Raw genomic sequence first — 19,591 nt, forward strand, 5'->3', positions numbered from 1 at the left:
TTTCATTGAAGTGGCTTTTTAAATTGATTTTGTTTGTTTCAAGCAACTCCGACACAAATCTCCTACACACATAATCCAATCAAAAAAACGTTACTTGAAAAAAGTTACTTCAATTAAAAAAGTTGCTTTAAACAAAAAAAAAACTAGATTTCTATCAAATAAAACATTTTCAGTCAAAGCAAAGCAATACTGAAATTAATTTTTTTGAGTCTCAACTATATTTTTGCATTCAAATACTTTTTTTCTTTGATACATTTTTTTTTTCATTAAAGAGAAGGTGTTTTTAACTGAAAATATATTTTTTTATTGAAGCAACCTTTTTTTAAATTGAATAATAAAGAAACAAATTACCTTCATTGTTGTGGCCATTTATGCTAAATTTTTGTAATTTGTTATTTCTACCAATTAAGGTTTTGTGTTTTGGTATGTAAAATATATTTAAGTTAATTTAGAACCAAAATTTATTTTTTATATTTGGAATTGTTTGGAGTAAGTTGTTAATTGTTAGACCCTTTCATTAATTTGAGTGATTAAGAGCACACTAGGTGTTGGAGGATAGGGTCGTAAATGTCTGGTGTGGACGGGAGGTTTTAAAAAAGGATTTTTTTCGACCACTTTTTTGGGAGCTTAAAACATAAATTTCGTTTCTACTAAGTTCCAAGACATTTTTTGGTAATTGTTTTTTTTTTTTCTTTGTTTTTACAATAAGTCAAGCTGGAAGTGCGTACAAAAACAAAAATCACCTGTTACCACCCACGGCCTTTGTTGGAAATGTTGATATTTTCTTTTTGTTGGATCAGAAGGCTGTAACATTCATAGTTTTTCTCCTACATTGAGAATGTTTTTTTTTATTTCTTTGTTTATTTATTGTTCTCTCGCATTTCTGTCACTGTCACTGAGGACAAGGACAAACAGACTGGAAAAGGCTTTTTCCAAAAGCTGTTAGGTAACTATTCTGAACTCAAACTTGCACTCATACTGGCAGGGACAATTGAAGGCTTTAGTAAAGTGTACCTTGAACTAATCGCACTTTACTTTTTCTGCAGTACAGTTGATCATGCCTAAATTGCAACTACTGTCTTGAATGCTGGACACACTCTAATAAAGACAACGTGGGTTTTAAAGCATTAGTCTTAGTGTTTGTACAATGAAGGCAGATAAATGACCGATAAAATCAAGCTATAGACTCTTTCCTAAAACTATCCTATACGTAAGGGTAGCAACACTATATCAGGGCTTAAAGAAAAAAGCAGAAAACAAAACAAAAAGGATGAACCTGGTTGTGGCCAGTTTGGTGGAAACATCTTGCTTGATGAGTTTCCTCTGTCATACATTTTTTTATTTAGAGGAGGAAAGCTGGGACGAAGTTTTTGAAGAGGATGCCAGGGTGGCAGAAGGTGTTGAAGGCTTACAGCCGTATATGTTTGAGCCCTTGCCTTGCAATGCTGCCAGTTCCATTAACTCTATGCCTGCCAAAGACACAGACGTCAATCCTCAATAACTCAATGTTAAACTAATTGATTATTGTTTCCCTTTTTAACCGTTGCATATATTAACTGCGACAGATGAATCAAGATGCTATGACTGAAAAAATTTGATTGACAGAAGACCATCGATATATGATTGACTTTAAGACAGGATTTTTTTTAGAATAGAAATTTTCTAACTTTTGGGACAATATCATCTGAAAAGAGTACATTTATATACATGTTTAAGCCAGAATTATTTGACATAAAATTTTACTCCCCTACGACTTTAAGAGACACCACCATTCCAACTGACCATCACACCCATGTGGTGGAATACTCCAGAGCTACAGTCTACGTTTTGCTGGCAAAACTGACTGCACCCATCTTTTCAAAAAATCTTTGTGCTTAAACACAGCATCACCCGAGCTTATACTGCCCGTTCCGTTAGAGTAGATGATGAGTTTTAAGATGCCGCTTATTGTTCGACTAACCAACACAAGGGTTTGTCCTGTTGAGTTAAGTGCTGAGTTAAGTGCACCCTAAAAGCTGCTCTCGTAAGCTCTGTAAAGCTGGATATACACAGTACGATTTTTTTCAATTGTTACATGCAGCTACAGCTTACACTGTACGACGAATCCGCAGCGTTTAAAAGTCCACAGCTCACGATGCATGTTCTCACACTGTGCGGCCCAACACTCTGTTGCAATCTACATGCTCCCACTGTGAGAGACGGCAGTATAGGACTTGTCCATCCAGAAACCAAAAGAGTAGAAGAGGAAAAAGACAAAAGTGTCAATGCCGCCAGTTAAAAATGTAGCTTACCAGCATGAAATGCGCTGTCCTGGCAATTTGTGCAATTTTGTGAGCTGAAGGCCCTAAAAAGAAAATGCAACGACTACGGTCTGTCAATTTTATAGAAAGAGCTCCATTTCACTCTCACCCCCGCTATGCTTCTGTGTTTTCGTCTGACAGGAAGAAGAAGAAGAATCCTTATTTGCTCATGCACACTACGGGATTTAACCACAACCACCTTACGACGAGCGACTGAAATTTCAAACATGTTTGATTTTCTCCCGACCACACGATTCCTGATCGGGAGATGGTCGTGAGAGGCGGATGGCCCCTCATTACCCCCTGTACACTACATGATGCACAATCAGGCGGAAAGTCTGCCTGATCAAAATATTCTCACATGACTGGAGAATCGTCCACAAAAAGGGCAAAAAATTGTACAGTGTATGCTCCGCTTGGGTGATTTTCAGGTTAAGACTCCACCAAGTCTATGTGTGGTACTTTACTGAATCTGAGTTTCCTGGGTGGCTGAGGTGTACCCAGGATCCAGACCACTTGAGCATCACCAGTACTGCTGAGTCCCAAAGAAACCAGACCACAGTCCACCTTCCCCCCACCATGGGACAGCAATACGTTAAGAATCTTTCTACTTTACTCTTAACATCATCTTTGCTGATGAACAACTTTTGACTTGTGTGTCTTTAATGTTAAGACGCTGTTATTCGCCAAAGCAGCGTGGGTTCTTCCATCTCCATTTCCCCCTGTTTCTCCACGACTCTCTTTTTGATACTTAAAGTTTGTCTCTTGGTCAGCCATCTTGTGGAGGGCAGCTTAGTTTATGACCAGAAGCAATTTTTATGACAAATGTTTTTGAACGGTCTGACATTTTGTGATTCCTGGGCTATGGGTTAGCATCTGAGCAGCTAGTTTACAAGAGTAAAAGTGCATTCTATTGGAATATGTTTTGGGTGTAGCATCTGATTTACATGCAAAGTCTATGGGGGACGGCATCTAGAACAAAGACTGCAGCACTCTGCTCTTCTCTATAGCTCAGGCTCATGGTTAAGAAGTTTTGTTGTTGTTTTTTTTTTTTACCTTACGTAAATTTGTTTTTGGTTTCTGAGTTGAGTTACATGCCAGTCACATCTGAGTATCCACAAATTCCACCTATATAATTCTTTGATTGTTTTCTAGGTTGGACGCATTAAACATGGATGCCCTTGACGTCACATCCACTGAACAGCATGGGAACTTCCCACCTAAAGTAAAGTCAGGGAAAATAGGCTACAGCCTTACTGATGCTTCGATACTTAACTACTGAGTTGTCAGCCTGCTTATCATGTTTCATGTTTTAGTCTTAAAGGGTAGAATAAAATGATTTTAAAGAGGGGGGGGGGGGGGGGGTTGGGGGGTCTGAACAGTGGCTTTCCTAAGTTGTTGCTTAGTGCTGTTGTTTTGACTTTTGATATACAGGAAGGAAAGAATTGTCGTTGAGTATTAACAGGATATAAATATAGGAGGTTAATAAAATTAATAGAATATAAGTATAAAAGAATACTAATCTACTTCTAATGTCAACCTGACCACTGACTGGGTGAACAGTGGCCCTGATCTTATATTATATATCATATTAAGTTCTCATTTATATACTGTAATTCACATCTACACCTTCTGTTATTCAAGTCTTCCAGAGTCTAACAGCTGCACAGACTCAGTACTACAGCTTCACTGAAACACACCTGTAAGCTTTCACATAATAGACACATGACATGAGCAGACCTATGCAGTGAGCAGAAAAAGAACATGAAATACAAAGATATTAACCCTCAACATCATTATCATATCAAGGTAAAGAAGTCCTTATCTTGGACATTATTGTCACTGTCTGTTGTTCCCTTATAAACCATTGCCCTATGGTGGTGTAGAAAAATAACTTCTAGATCAAGTGACTTAATTCTTCTCTTTACACAAATTTTAAAACATTTTATCACTTTTGAAAAGTAATAGTACAAGTACAATGTTCAAACATCACTTCAATCCAATGCTGTTATAAACTTGTCTTTGTCATGACGGATTTAAGAGATCTGACCCACATACAGAAACCCACTCAGAGAAACCAGAGAAAAGTTTAACAGGTTTATTAAACAGTTCAAAGGGTTGGATTCGCGGAAACTCTTAGAGCTGGTGGACCAGAACTGGAAGAGAGAAGGGAAGTTCACAGAGGTTAGTTTAGGGTCAGTGGGAACTTTGAAACACGTCTTGTAAAAACTGAGATAAACGGGACTCACGATTGCTGAAAAAGGTTTCTTCCTTGAATCCAGTCGGTGTGGGTTTTCCAGAGATTGAGGGGCTTGTTGGAGGGCGGTTGGTTCTTGAGGGGCAATGGAGCGGACTGCCACTTAGATTTCCTGGAGAGCTTGAACGGGATGTGAGGAGATGAATCCCCTGCTCAGTGTGAAGCACAAACTATCCTTCCAGGGGGAGAAGGCCAAACATCCAGTATGCAGGATGACTTCCTGCTGAAAGGCAAAAGACAAAAATCAAGTTAGGCTCAGAGAGGCAAAAAACTCAGTCTCAGCTTGGCTAGAGTACCCAAAACTTACTATGGCGTCGAAGTAGTGGCAGTCCACCGCTTAAGAGGTCCTCAATAATGAGCCAACCAGCCGCAGGCGTGTGGGAGGACCAACTAGAACAGGGCGCCACCTGGTGGTGCAGGGGGAAAAATACAACCCACACAGACTGGATTCCTTACAGTCTTTGAAGCAGAGAATTTAACAGATAAATAAAAATGCTTAAAATGCTTATTTTTGTCATCGTCCCTTATGTAAAAAATCTGAGCTACCTTAATAATGAGTAAAAGTAAGTCTTTGAACAGGTTTGTATCATATGAATCTGTAGCTCTAGAAATTAACTAGGATAACTAAATACCACAGAAGCTACATTTTTCAAAAGCATCCCACTTTACCCACATTCACCCAAGCAATCAACAAGAAGCAAACATAATATTGTGGTAATCGTTCGTGGTATCATGTCAGTGCTTGACCCGGCATCTTCCACATTGCCTAAGGTATGCTTTGGTTCTTGAGACAGTCAAGGTTTATTGGGAAGCTTCTTGAAAATAAATTTTCCCTGAAGCAAACCTGGCGGCTTTATAGCTGCATCCATGTTATCACTCATTTTAATGCTATCAGTTGTGTTTGGACTTTTCCTTGTTACTGTAGGTTTTCATTACTGTAAGAATGTTGTGTTTTGGTTTTCCCCTTAAGCCTTTTACTAGTTTTCTGTGTGGATCTTACCATTTCATTTTATTTTTGCCATTACAGCTTTACCACATTAGTTGAAAATTATTTATTGTTTTTAGTTTTATTTTTTTACTTTTTTTGGTCATAACTTCTAGATTTTGTTGCTTGCAGCCCCTACTTAAATTGTGTGCATTAAAAAGTTCACAGCTTGTGATGTACGTCCTCACACTGCACGAATCGATGCTCAGATGCGATCTGACTACTTACACTGTACGTCCTCAATGCCAAGTCTGTGTCTGGAACAATCCTGAAATGCAACGCAATAAATAGAGGTACAGCTATAATAGAAGATGAAACTTTTGTTTTTGTTTCCCGCATGCAGAATGTCAGGAGAGATTTTTCGTCTGACTGTGTCACCGCTTCGATTTACCCACAAGCCAATACCAAAATATTAACTGGTTTATTTTCTTGTGGCTGAAAATTTCGGATTGCAAGCTTATCGTGAGGGGCAAAACATGGTACTGCGCTATCTATCACACAAGATTTGGCCAAGGGTCGGCCGTCAGGTTGAGTGTAGGTTTTTTTAGGACTCAAATGCAGAGATGAGGAAGCAGAGATGAGATTTGAAGATTTAGTAAGATCCAGAGGCAAACGGGCAAAAATCCAACAGTGCGAAGTGGTGAAAACCGAAAAATCTGAACACCTCAGGGAAAACACACAAGGGGAGTAAGGAGATGATGGAGCAACAACAACGACAACGAACCAGCAAACTGAACATGAGGTGTATAAATCTATGACTGAACAAAGAACAGACTAGTCAGCAGACTGGCAGCAGGGGTGGACAGGGGTCTAAAAGGAAGCTAGGGGGAAAAAAAAGAGACTGACACAAGAGGGCAGCAGAGGGCAAACAATACCCAAGAACTCAAATACAATAAAAATAAATAACAAAAAATGGAAATGAAACCAATAAACTAGAGAACACAGAAAGACATGAATCAAATATCAGAAACTCAAAAAAGAAAAATTTAACAGAACCAAAAGTGCGGTCATGACAGGCCCAATCCCCAAACTTGTTTAAAAAATGACTAAAAATTGCAATCTATGCTGAGATTTGGTTTAGTGCTTCCAGTGCTTATTGTAAGATCATTTCTAACTCAGCTAGATGAAATTCAAAATATTACATCTCTGATGAATCTTACTGTTAGGAATCCAGTGTGTGTGGGCTGTGTTTGTTTTTTGTGTTCTCTCCCTCCACCACCAGTTGGCACCCTGTTCTCGTTGGTCCTCCCACACACCTGCGGCTGGTTGTGCTCATTACTGAGGACTCTTAAGTGGTGGACTGCCACTACCTCGTCGCCAGTATGTTTGCCAGTTTTGGGTACTCTAGCCAAGCTGAGTTTAGCTGAGTCTTTGTCTCTGAGTTTTAAACTTGTTTTTGTCTTTGCCTTTTCGGCAGGAAGTCATCCTGCAAACTAGATTTTTGGCCTTCTCCCCCTGGAAGGATTGTTTTGAGCTTTACACTGAGCAGGGGATTAATCTCAACATGACCCGTTCAAGTTCACCTGGAAATCTAAGTGGCAGTCCGCACCATTGCTCCTCAAGGAACCAACCAAACCAAAAACCTGTCCGCCCTCCAATGAGCCCCCGAATCTCTGGATAAACCCACACCGACTGGATTCTGGGAAGAGAACCTTTTTCTGCTAACATGAGCCCGTTCATCTTTGATTTTTGCAAGACGTTGTTCAAAGTTCCCACGGACCCTGAACTAACCTCAGAACTTCCCTTATCACTTCCAGTTCCAGTTCACCAGCTCTCTGAGTTACCCTGGATCAACCTTATTGATTATTTCAATAAACCTGTTAAACTTTTACTCTGGTTCTCTGAGTGGTTTCCTGCATGTGAGTCAGTTCTCTTAAAAACATCATGACACTTACAGCCCTAGTACATTACATTAGATAAAAATGCAACAACAATCTGTAAGCAAAGATCAGTAAAACATATTTTACTGTTGTGTATTTACGCCTAAAAAGCTTAAGCTTTCACTTTTATATCACATTTTATGACCACCTCCGTTGTATACTTAAATGACAATCCATTGGGTATTACATCCACTTTCTGAATAGTTTTGGTTCATGGTTCTACTGGATATAATCAGGTTGTAATGAAACAAGTTCTTCATGCACTGGACAATGTCCATCAGGTCCTTGAAATTTCTATAGCAGCACTATTATATAATGACACTGGTTTATTATGTAACTTTCATTTAAAGAGCCTTTAAAAAACTCCTTTATAGTATATTTCCTTTTTGCAAATACAGACCTCAAGTGGAGCGTCCTTTTGAGCAACTAAAGATATGAATGATGCTGGTAATGGCAAAGGAGCAATGGCAGCATGTCAATGCAAATTCTGCTAGAATTTGCAAGTAAAACATAAGCTTTTAAGATAAGATGAAAGTCCCTCTGTTCTCTGTTCTTTGTAATGACCCTGGCAATAACTGAATCTTTATTAATCTCACACTGGAGAACTTCAACTCTGCATTTGACCCATCCCCTTGGGGAACAGTTGGGTTAAGGGTCTTGCTCAGAGACCAAGAGTGCTGTGGGGACTTACAAGTCCCCATTAAATACCATTAAATACCAAATTTTGAAACTGATATGGCAACTATGGAAACTCTTATGACTTGCCCTGGGCCCATGAAGTAAACATGGGTTGCACACTGCACCGGAATAGTTCAGTACACCAGGCTTTAAAAGGAGAAAAACTTGACTATGATGTTATTGATGGAGGTAACCACTTGTCTAAAGGGAATGTTACCTCCATCCTGGGTGACAAATAGGAATCGTTTTGGTCAATGTTTTTTCTTGCTCCTTTATTTGACAAAGTAAATTAAACTGAATTTAAAAACTCCTCTTGACTCGATATGGATGTGTCATTCCTGCTGATTTGCTTTGTGGTAAGGATCCTTTTTAACTATGGTATGTTTTGTTTTTTCATATTTATTTGAGGATGTTAATGAATTTGGAGGAGGTGCTTATATGCCCTCCTCTTTTACATTGACTTTAAAACCTCCCCTGGAGGTAGTTAGCTTTCAAGTATAAATTACCACACTGTTGGAAGCAGGTAAGCATTTTCATCTTGAAAATCTGACCTAGGCATCCTTCCTAAGCTGTGAATATTACATTGAGGTACAGAAAAATATGGATCAATAATTATTGTTATTTCATTTACAAATTGTCTGAATATTTAAATAAAAGAAATGAACAAATGTTTTTTCATCTGGTGCTCTCTTTACAACTGTCACTTTTTATTTCGCTCATTTACAGCATCTTCACATCAAAAATCTCCATTTCAAGAAATTTGGTGACCATCTGCAGATCCTGTAAAACCTCTCAACGCTTTTGGACCCAATGGCAGAGCAAAACAACGTGGTAACAACACAGAGCAAAACAATGCCGAAGGAGCAAAACAAGGTAGAACTGTTCTCACTAGAATGTAGCCTTTACAGCTAGAGATAAAAAAGAGGAGCCTTTAGGAGCAGACATGTAACACTCAGTTCCTCAAGAGTTTGACAGAAAATATGTATTTTAAACACACAAAGACTCAGGTAAAAAGTAGACAAGGATTTTGTCCACTAGTAAAAGATCACTTTACTAGGGCTTTGTATTCATGGAGAAGGCAGTTTAATTGTTAAATCATGTTTAGATTTCACATTTTAGTCATATTGGTTACCTGTATTTTTAACTCTTTTTAGTTGTTATTGTAAATCATATTATGTGAGCTATCTCTATCCTATTCTGTTTTAAATAAGGATCATACATGTTTCCATTGGAGAACTGAAAACAGATATAAAACAAGTTCAGATTTTCAATAAAATAAGCATTTGAGTTTCTTTCCTGTTTCTTTGTTACACAAATATTCATTATTTTCATCCTTTTCTGTATACTACAGTATGATGTCAAAGATTATTTTCTCATGTTCTTGTCAGGTTTTTAAAGATTCGGTCCATGGGACCATAGAGCTGCATCCACTCCTTGTCAAGATCATTGACACGCCTCAGTTCCAACGACTTCGAAACATCAAGCAGCTTGGAGCTGTATCTTATGTTTACCCTGGGGCAACCCACAGCCGCTTCGAACACAGCATTGGGTAAATTAAGCGTTTTGTTGCTGAGGTTCACTAACAATAGTTCTCTCAAAAAGGCTTGATTTATCAGTTTGCTTGATTTATCTTGTTAGGGTTAATCTATTTTATTTTTATTTTTTCTGTTACAGGGTGGCTTACCTGGCTGGAGAACTTCTAAAGGCTATCAGAGAGAAGCAGCAGGATCTTGGGATTACTGACTGGGACGTCCTTTGTGTGCAAATTGCTGCACTTTGCCATGACCTGGGTGAGGGACTTCCTGAGTCAGACTCACAGTTAATATTCAAAAAACCAGCAGCAGTTTGAATTTTGAAAAAAACTATTGTATTTCACTGCCTTAGCTAAGCATTAGTCAATCATCTCAAATAAGTAAATGAAGCATATTTGTTTCCTGAGGAAACCAAATACCCCAGAATGGTAACTGAACAAAGTAACAGTTTAATGTAGAAGGTAGATTTTCTCATTGTGGGAAAATTATATATTTAATTTATATGCTGTTATTGTAACATTCTAACATAGGATTTGGCGCGTGCAGTCTATCACCTGTTCAATTTCTGTTTTAGACCGAACATCTACTAACATAAAAAGAAAATAAACACTTGTGATAACAACCATAACTGTCATTAGCTTTACAACAATATCAATATATATGTATTAGCTTCTTTTTAAATATTCAAAATTGTATCAGTGTCTGTGAAAAGAAATGTTTCAACTTGTATTTCAAGATTAAAACTGACCTTTAAACCCAGTTCTACTAGGATTAAAAAGACGTTTAGAATGTTTGTTTTAATAATGAAGAACTGTTTAAGATATTATATATAGACTTTAAATCATAGCTCAAACCCCTGAACTTTGACTTCTTTTCTTTTCAGGACATGGACCGTTTTCCCACATGTTTGATCTAATGTTTATACCCGAAGCAAGACGATTAAAGGCCATTAAGCAGACGGTAAAAGAGAATCTAATCTGCTACCTCATTGCATTTTATCAGACTGATTTAAGCATATCAAATTAACACTCCATTCACTTGCCAATGAATTCCTTTGTTTACTACTTAAATATGGAAGTTATTCTTTTGGTGACAAGGTATAATTTTGAAATATGAGTGCCCTTATTCCACTGCTTTAAACTATTGGATTAATATTATATTTTCAATTTAGACCCTGCTGTAACTTTAACAGTCCAAAAAATCTGATATGCTTGTACAAAAAGCACATCAAAAACAAATTAGTGTTACAGTCTTGGTTCTGTTAGACTCCTGGGTCTGTAACAGACCCAGGAGTCTGTTACAGTCTGTTTGAGTTTCACATGTGGGCCTCTGTGAAAAAGTGCAAGACCATCCCAAAAGGCTTCCAGTCTTTCTGCTGAGCGGTGTGCTTTGAACTCCTTGTTGTTTAGGGATAGGCGAATAAAAGAGATGTTTTTGCACTGGGGCTACAATGTTCTTTACCGGATTTATTGACCAGCCCAGGGCTTTCAGATGCAATGTAAGGATCTTGGCATGCATCACAAGTTCCTCTCAGTACTGTACTGCAATCAGCCAGTCAACTATAAATGTCGCCAGACGTACGCATTTCTCCTTCAGAGATGCGACTGCAGCCTCGGTGTATTACACAAACACCAGTAGGCTTAGCGAGAGACCAAAGGGAAGTTTTAAATAATAGTACATCTTCCCCTGAAAAGCAAATCTGAGGTACCTCCTGTGGGGGTATATATATTTAAGACTGAGTTTAGGCAGGATTGTCTGAATATTCGCTTAACATCAGGGTTTAAACTTGTAATTCAATTTGAAATGCAACTAGAAGAATAGAAATTGATGCTCCTTTTAAAATGTCCTAAATGTCTTTAACATAAAGGCTTGAGACATTTTCCTCACTCACACTCATAAAAGAGGTTGAGGCACAACCTGCCCAAACACATGCCTTTTAAATGAAAACTGGCAAACCAATGAGGTAAACATTGAGGCAAGACCTAGGCTCATAGTGCAGGAGAGTGCAAGTCCTTGCTCAAGTGTCTAATTTGAATAGTCTATAATACCTTTGTTTGCTGTCTTTTTTACTGCCACACCTTTACTAAGTACTAGTAAACAATCATGTAGGATAGTTGAATTATTGGGGGGTGGGGCGGCACATATTGGAAACTTTACAGAAAATTAGGGCTGTGCAATTCATTGATTTTATCAGTCGATCAAATTTTATGTTTACAAAGATTTATTTTTTGTAAAATCTGGATTTCCTTCCACCAATGCACCACTTGTTCTTCCATAGTTCAGTCTGTTGTTTTTAACCTTTTGTCCTAGTGTTCCTACTCATAAATGGCAAACTATCGTTTTTAACCTTTTGTCCTTTTGTTCCTACTCATAAATAGCAAACTATTGTTTTAAACCTTTTGTCCTTTTGTTCCTACTCATAAATGGAAAACTATCTCACTGTTTGATACCATCAGCTGGAGGCATTTATAATTTGTTTGTTCTGAAACATGCTTGCTTTACAAGCATGTTTCACAGGTTACATTTTGTTGCCCTTTAAATTAAGGTCCCTTCCCAGAAGTATGAGTGAAATAAAAGCTAATTTATGAGAATGAGGGTTTTTTGTTTTGTTTTGTTTTTTTGCAAAGTAGCTCAAAGGAGGAAATAGAAATACATTCATCGGATTTGGAAGAAAAAAAAAAGAGTTTGGACTTTTATGTCATAATGTGTTTTATTGGTGGAAACATGGGTTCTCTCTGGGTACTCCAGCTTCCCCCCACAATACAAAAACAAATATAAATTGCCCTTAAGTGTGAGTGTGTATTTGTGCATTGTTGAATATCTGTGTTTCCCTGTGACAGACTGGCAACCTGTTCAACGGCAGGGTGTACCCCACCTTTCAGCCATAGATTGCTGTAGATATATATGTAGATATATATAGTAAACTTTATAATTATACAAGTTTAGGCTTCCTATGGAAACCTAAAATAAAAAAAGCTTGTAAAATTGTTAAAACAGTTTGAAACACAACACAGTTTGACAGATAAAAAGTTTAATAAATAAGCAGTTTTTTTCTCCTATATCTAATAGCCCAGCTTAGTGCTTCATTGACAGTTTAGTGTGCACTTCGCAGCCCAATCTCCTATTATGTGTTAATCTGTCTTACCTATATGTCAGCTCCTGTCCCTCACTTACTTGAGTCCCGGCCTCAAACCATTAAACATTATAGTTATGTACCACATCAGGATTGGACTTACAAAAGATACAAAAAGAGCATCTGTTGAGGCTTTTCTTATACATAAAGATTTTTATCAATTGGCAGATGAACTTAGGCTCATATGCTGTGATATCTGTTAACCGCATAACCTAACCCTGACATTAAAAGTTTCCAATGTACCATCCTCCTATTTTACTGTTTGTGGATAGTTTCTGCTCCTAAACATGCAAAATAACTCTAGCATGAATGTCTAAGGTACAGCTTCTGAGCATAAAGGTAGCACATTTTACAAATAAATGTAAAACAAAATCTATCCCTTGGTTAAAATGGAGGAGCGTTTTAAACATGAAGAAGAATTATAAAGTGTTTTTTTTTTTTTTTCACGGCACTAGTGGCTCGTTTTTTCAGTCAGTAGACTGACAGGAAAGGGGGTATGATAGAAGGGCAGAGACATGCAGCAAAGCACCAAAGGTCGGATTAAAACCTAGGTCGGCCGCGTCGAGGACTAAGGCCTCCGAACATGGGTCGTGTGCGCTAACCACTGCGCCACCTTCACAACCAAATGTAAAGTGTACTAGTGCAGGCGATACTCATATAACCCAACTTAAATCTTTATAGTTCTATGAAAATAACGAGATGACTAAAAAGATTGTCTTAAAATTCAATCCAACGTCAGTCCTCATTTGTTCTCCAATCTGAATCCCTTCTAATGTGATTTTTAAACCTTACTTCACACCCTAGATCTCATCCTAGTTATATTTTTATCCCCAGCCATTTAAACTGACATTGCTCTTTTCAAGAAGACAGAGTGCTTCTATTGTTCAAAAGTCCGATAGTGGCGGTAAAATCTGATGAAAAAATATTGATTGGATTGCATATTCTGGAGAGCATTGTGCTTTCAGAATAAAAGCATGCCAGGTAAAAATGTAGCAATCAAATTTTTTTTTCTCACCGCGCCTGTCTCAAACCCTCTCGGCTACGTCTACTATTAAATACTATTAAAGGAAAAAATGCTAAAATATTGTCAGTGAATGTTTGCTTAATTAAACAGGCAGATAAAAAGTAAAAAAGAGGATACGTAGGGGGAAAAATACACATTATAACTTTACAGTTTTAAGCCTAATACAACCAGTTTTTGTTTTGTTTTTTCTTATAACATGACTGTTTTATTTTTGTTTTCTTTCTTGTTTGCTTTGATAAACATTTTAGAATGACTTTGTTATTGTTTTTCTACAAGCATATATATTCAACATTAATACAGTACTGAAAATTACCACAATCCTTGAATGTTATTTTGTGTTGATTTTCTTCAATAAAGGCTGAGACGACCCCAGCTTCTGGCCAAGCAGCAAAAGAAGCAGGAGCTGAAAGCGAGCAGGTACTAGTAAAGCAAGAACCTATACCTGAACTGTTTCAAAAGTTGGATTTCTAATGCTTGATAACTGAAGCATTGTGTAAGATAATGATAGAAATATGTTATATAAGGCACCATCATTAAGATAATATAGTGTAACAGGGTGTGGATGTCAATTGTAATTGACAATAAAGAATTTTTTTTTTTCTCTGCAAAACCGGAAAGGAAAAAGAAAAAAAAGAAGAAGAGATGAAAGAAAGAGGAGACAAAAGGGAGACAAAGAGAAAACATCCTCAGTCTGCTTCATCACCCTTAATTTCGTCAGCTTTTTTTTAATTTAGTCTTAGTCACAATGACAAAAATCTATTTTACTCTTAGTCATATTTAGTCGTCTTCCCGATTTAGTTTTAGTCTTAGCCTAAATGACGAAAATCAATTTTAGTCTTAGTCAAATTTTAGCCATTTTTGTCCTTTTATTCAACACTGTAAATAATAGAACTTCTCCACACACTGTTTTTTTAGATATATATCACACGTACAGAATAAAACTTCATCACACACAGCTTCTCTTTTTCTCAATTTTATTTATATAACACTGTGCAGAATAGAACTTCACACACTGATTCTCTTTTTCTCTATTTTATTTATATAACACTGTGCAGAATAGAACTTCACACACTGATTCTCCTTTTAACATATATCACACTGTACACATTGAACCTTTTGTCGGCTTGTTTCATCATATCCACAAAGTCTTCATTCTCAAAGGTCCTTGCAGGCAGGCTAGAATGCCCAATCCACTTTGCCATTCAGTTGTCCAGGGCTTTCTGCTCTTTGGCGTCAGGGGTGGGGGTACATCTCAGCAACAGACTTCCCTTCCTTCCCCAACCTCTGATTTTGCTGTGTTGTCAATGTGTCAGGAATCTAGTTGGGAGGAAGAAATTTAAACGATTAATATACAGTGTATCAGTAGAACATCTTTCTTCTATGATAGAGAGAGAAAGACAGATGCAGGCACAGGAAGGCACACACACACACACACGTGCGCCTCCGCGCACACACACACAGCGACATGCATGCGTGTCCACGCACAGAAATATACGTTCACATGCATGCACCCGTGCACGCACTAACACACCCGTTCCCACTACTACAGGCCCACCCATTCATTACCTTATTCCATATGTAACCTGTTGGCACCTGAGATGTCGCTTGAGATTCGCTGTGTTCTTCCCTGCCTTGTTGAAGCCAGAGACCCTTTGGTTGCATCCTTACTGCGGTGTTTTCCTTCGAGTTGTAAGCGAATGTAATGGCTCCATTCATCCAGGCGTTGTTTAACAAACCGCACACCGGTATCCGCAATGACTGCGAAGTTGAGCTATGAGTTAGCCCTCTGCTACTACTGACTGAGCGGCGCGAGAAACTGTGGGACAGGTGCCGTCTAGGGACAAATAAGGCATCTTCTATGAAGCTCGAGAAACACTTATATTAACAATTAAAAATAAATCATAAATAATTACATTTTTTAATGTCCATTTCGTCTGTCTTGTCTCGACGAAAAATAATTTTTTTATTTTCGTCATATTTTTATTTTCTGGAAACAATTTTTGTTCGTTATCGTCTTGTCATTGTCACGGGAAAAAGGAGCGTTGACGAAAAAATTTCGTCAACGTCATGGCTGACGAAATTAACACTGCTGCAAAGAGACGCAAAAAGAACAGCACAACCAACGGACATGTTACGAGACATACTAACACATTAATCTGACATGTACTCTGTGTTACCTGAAGACAAGAGTGTGGGCTCTCTGTGTGGAAGTGAATCTCTAAGTACCTGGAATCAAGCACCTGTAGTTGTTTTGGGAAAGTGCACTTCTGCATGTTAAGTTTATCCAAAGGAAGATTGCTCAATAGTGGTTGTTGAGAGCTGAAGAGGCGCCCCCCCCCAGAGCATGAGTCCAGTGCCAGGAGACCCAAAGCCCCAGACACCCAAAGGGACCCTAAGAGCTAAGGCACCAAGCAGGGGTAACCCAGGAAATCCGACCCCACCAAGGGAGGAGGAGAGATAGGAAGCCCCCCAGCCACCGCAATGCCGGAGCCCCCGGGAGCCGCGGGGACGAGTCTGGGGGCTCCGCCGGCAGCCAAGCACCAAAGTGTATCCGCCAGGGGCGCCCCACCCCCTGGCAGGGAACCCAGCCGGGGGGTGTAATGTTTGTGCTGCAGTACATAAAGAAATCCACGTCTTTACAAGTTAACTAGTTTATTAACAAACAGCCTTAGACATTGTGACTCGGGTTTACATCTCCCGTTTACATCTCCCACGGACCAGGCGGCTCACTCTTCCTCCAGGCCCCAGACTCGGGGTGGCAGCCGGAGAACAGGGGTGTGAGAAGACCTCGATCTGACAATAAATACGTTTTGATTAATTGATTGGGATTAAAAGCGAACTCAGATTTAAGACTCCCTTAAAAAAATCACTGTGTGCAAATTGAAATCTATTTTCATTCTGCTTATATCTTCATAAATACCAAAACAAGTTTTTTTTTACAAATGTTTTTAATCAATGTTTCAAGTATAAGTGGAAGTTCTTTGCATAGCACAGCTCTTATCTAAAGGTCATGTTGTGCAAAATAATATCCTGCAGATAATGAATAATTGATTAACTAAAACTGGAGTTATAGTTATTTAACCTATTCAAAATCGGAGGTGAAATCAATTTAGTGTTCTTAGTTGAATAATTGTAGCTTTAATTTACTTACTTACCAGGGTTTGTGGTTTCACCTATGGAGGGTTCCTGGACCGGCTGTTAAAATCCAGGTTTCCACCAATCTAGTGGCCCAGGCTAAGTTATCAGCAGAGCTCTTAATTATCAATAAAGAACTTTTTACCTCTGTTTATTCGCACTATTACCAAAAGGGGTGGATCTGACCTGAGTGATAAATCGTCCACTATATGAAACACAGAACTACTACAAGTTAAACAACGATGTCTTTATTCTTATAAGTCAGGATTACAGAAAATCTAACATCTATGCAAACACTACCCGCTATTAGAAAAAAACACGAGGTAGATTAAATGACTAGTTTAAAGAAAACAAAGAAGAATAGAAAAAAGAGAATAAAACAGTAAAAGTCCGTAACTGGCTTTTGAGGTTGTTCAAAATGCCAGATGTTAATACATTTACTAATGTCCTCTGGAATAGCAGCAGGTTTGATGATAACAGTGCAATTAATCAACATAAAATTAATACATTCAGCTTAAAAATGGTAAATGGTTAAAAATGCATTAAACAACAGCAGCAGAAGTCGTTTAAGCAAAACGGCATCAACAAGGCAGTATGTATGTATGTGGGGAAGGCATGTAAATGTACGAGAGACCTCCCTCTTCATGTGATAAAAAAAGGGGGGGGGGGGGGGGACCACGGGACCACACGCGGTTGAATGTTATATCTCTATAACTCCCTTAAAGCTGAAACAAACGAAAAGAGGATAGGAAAGAGAAGAAGAAAGAAATATCACTTGCAGCTTTCACAGCACACTTATTTCAACCAATTAACCAGAACTCTTATAACCAACACAAATTAAAATCAGCATTAAATCAAATCCCTGAATCTACCTGTCTCTCTCGCCGAGCACAGCACCTCATTAATGCATCAAAAGAAAAGAAGAGTGATATTACTGTGAGTTGCGGGTTCCGAGGGAGCACGTGGTGTGGCTCCAGCCACGCGGGTCTTCTACACCACCGGATCCGCTCTCGGGAAAGTTTCAGTCAGTTTGATGCTACAGCAGAGGGCTTGATGTGCTTTTAAGTCGAGGAAGATTTTGTTATGGAAACTATCGGCAGAAGACGTCCCTTTTGCGATAGGCCGTCCTTTGCGAGGTCCTCAAGAAGGGGGGGGACTCCACTCAGCAGTCAGCTCCGGAGGTTTCTATCTCCTCAGTTAGCGCAGCCACTATGCACGATTAGACACTGCCATCCACGACTTTTGACGCAGGAAACACAAAAGCTTCCATTTAGCTTTCTTCTGGCATTTCATGTGAAAGCAGTCTCTTCTTACAGGTCGTGAAAACATGGAAAGAAAAAGCTTTAGTCCGCGCTTTGCGTTTTAAACCATGAGTGACGTGGGGGCATTTCCTGATCAAGTATCAGCCTCCTCCATCAGCTGATTGGTCTGTGCTTGAGCTGACCGCCTTTTACAGTGGGCAGCTACAGTACTTTTCCAGCTAATCTTTTATTCTCTTTGTGAAAAAGGAAAAGGGGGATGGCTTTAGATGGTTCATCCAACTGATTTGTGCTCATTGTGGCAATATATCCCAACAGTCAAAATGAAAATAAAAACTGATCACAGCTCCCAAGTAAATAATGATCACACCTGATGTCTGCCCACATTTAAAGTTAAACAGTGTCCTTTTGTTTCTAATACAAAGTAGACTATTTCCGCTTTATTCAGATAGATATGTTACTTTTATTTTCAAAATGTGATGTCCTGTTCTCACGATAAATAATTTTGTGTCTTGCAGCATGAGGAACTATCTAAAAAGATGATTGACCATCTGATGGAAAAGAATGATGGCTTACTAAAATATATGAAGGATGTGCGAAAGAAAATGACTGGCGAGGATAGAGGAGATTCTGACAAAACAGAAGAGCTTAAAAATATTCTAAAAGAAGATCTGGATTTCATCAAGAATCTCATAGACCCAAAACATAAGGTGCCCATCCTGACAGTTTCTGGAATGTATGATTAAAAGTTCATCTGGTGGGGTGTGCTTTGGTGGCGCAGTGGTTAGGTCACACGACCCACGTATGAAGGCCTTAGTCCTTAATGTGGCTGACCTGGGTTTGAATCTGGCCTGTGGTCATTTCCTGCATGTCTCTCCCCCTCTCATACCCCCTTTCCTGTCAACCTACTGTCCATAAAAAAAACAAGCCACTATTGCTGTAAAAACTCAAAAAAAAGGTTAATTTGGTTTATAAAAATGGTCTGTTCTCAGTTTTCCTTGCTCTGATATAAACTTCTGTTTTTGCTTATGCTATATTCAACATTGATACAATACTAAACATCACCACAATCCTTGAATGTTACTTTGTGTTGATTTTATTCTATAAAGGCTGAGACGATCCCAGCTACTGACCAAGCAGCAGAAGAAGCAGGAGGAGCGAGCAAGCAGGTACTAGAAAAGGAAGAACCTATACCTGAACTGTTTCAAATGTTGGATTTATAAGGCGTGATAACTGAAGCATTGTGTAAGATAATGATAGAAATATGTCATATTAGGCACCATCATTAAGATAATATAGTGTGACAGGGTCTGGATGTCAATTTTATAAGCTCAAGTAGATATATTTTTATCACTAATCATTTCAGACCTCCCTCCAGCTTCTTCAGTCTTTCCATCTTTAAAATATC

At 38.5% G+C, this 19,591-nt stretch overlaps 1 protein-coding gene across 1 annotated transcript in view; it reads left to right on the forward strand.

The window, feature by feature from the left end:
* The first annotated feature begins 8,910 nt into the window (after window positions 1-8,910).
* The window catches only part of LOC107094846 (deoxynucleoside triphosphate triphosphohydrolase SAMHD1-like), a 16,886-nt gene continuing 6,205 nt past the window's right edge, over window positions 8,911-19,591 (forward strand). Inside the window, exons 1-5 of the mRNA XM_015390707.1 lie at window positions 8,911-8,973; window positions 9,489-9,649; window positions 9,775-9,890; window positions 10,516-10,577; window positions 18,702-18,893. Of these exons, the coding sequence (XP_015246193.1) occupies window positions 8,911-8,973; window positions 9,489-9,649; window positions 9,775-9,890; window positions 10,516-10,577; window positions 18,702-18,893 (594 nt within the window). The remainder of the gene's footprint in view (window positions 8,974-9,488; window positions 9,650-9,774; window positions 9,891-10,515; window positions 10,578-18,701; window positions 18,894-19,591) is intronic.

The sequence above is a fragment of the Cyprinodon variegatus genome, unplaced genomic scaffold, assembly GCF_000732505.1.
Source record: "Cyprinodon variegatus isolate N-32 unplaced genomic scaffold, C_variegatus-1.0 Scaffold509, whole genome shotgun sequence".
In the NCBI taxonomy this organism is placed as follows: domain Eukaryota; kingdom Metazoa; phylum Chordata; class Actinopteri; order Cyprinodontiformes; family Cyprinodontidae; genus Cyprinodon; species Cyprinodon variegatus.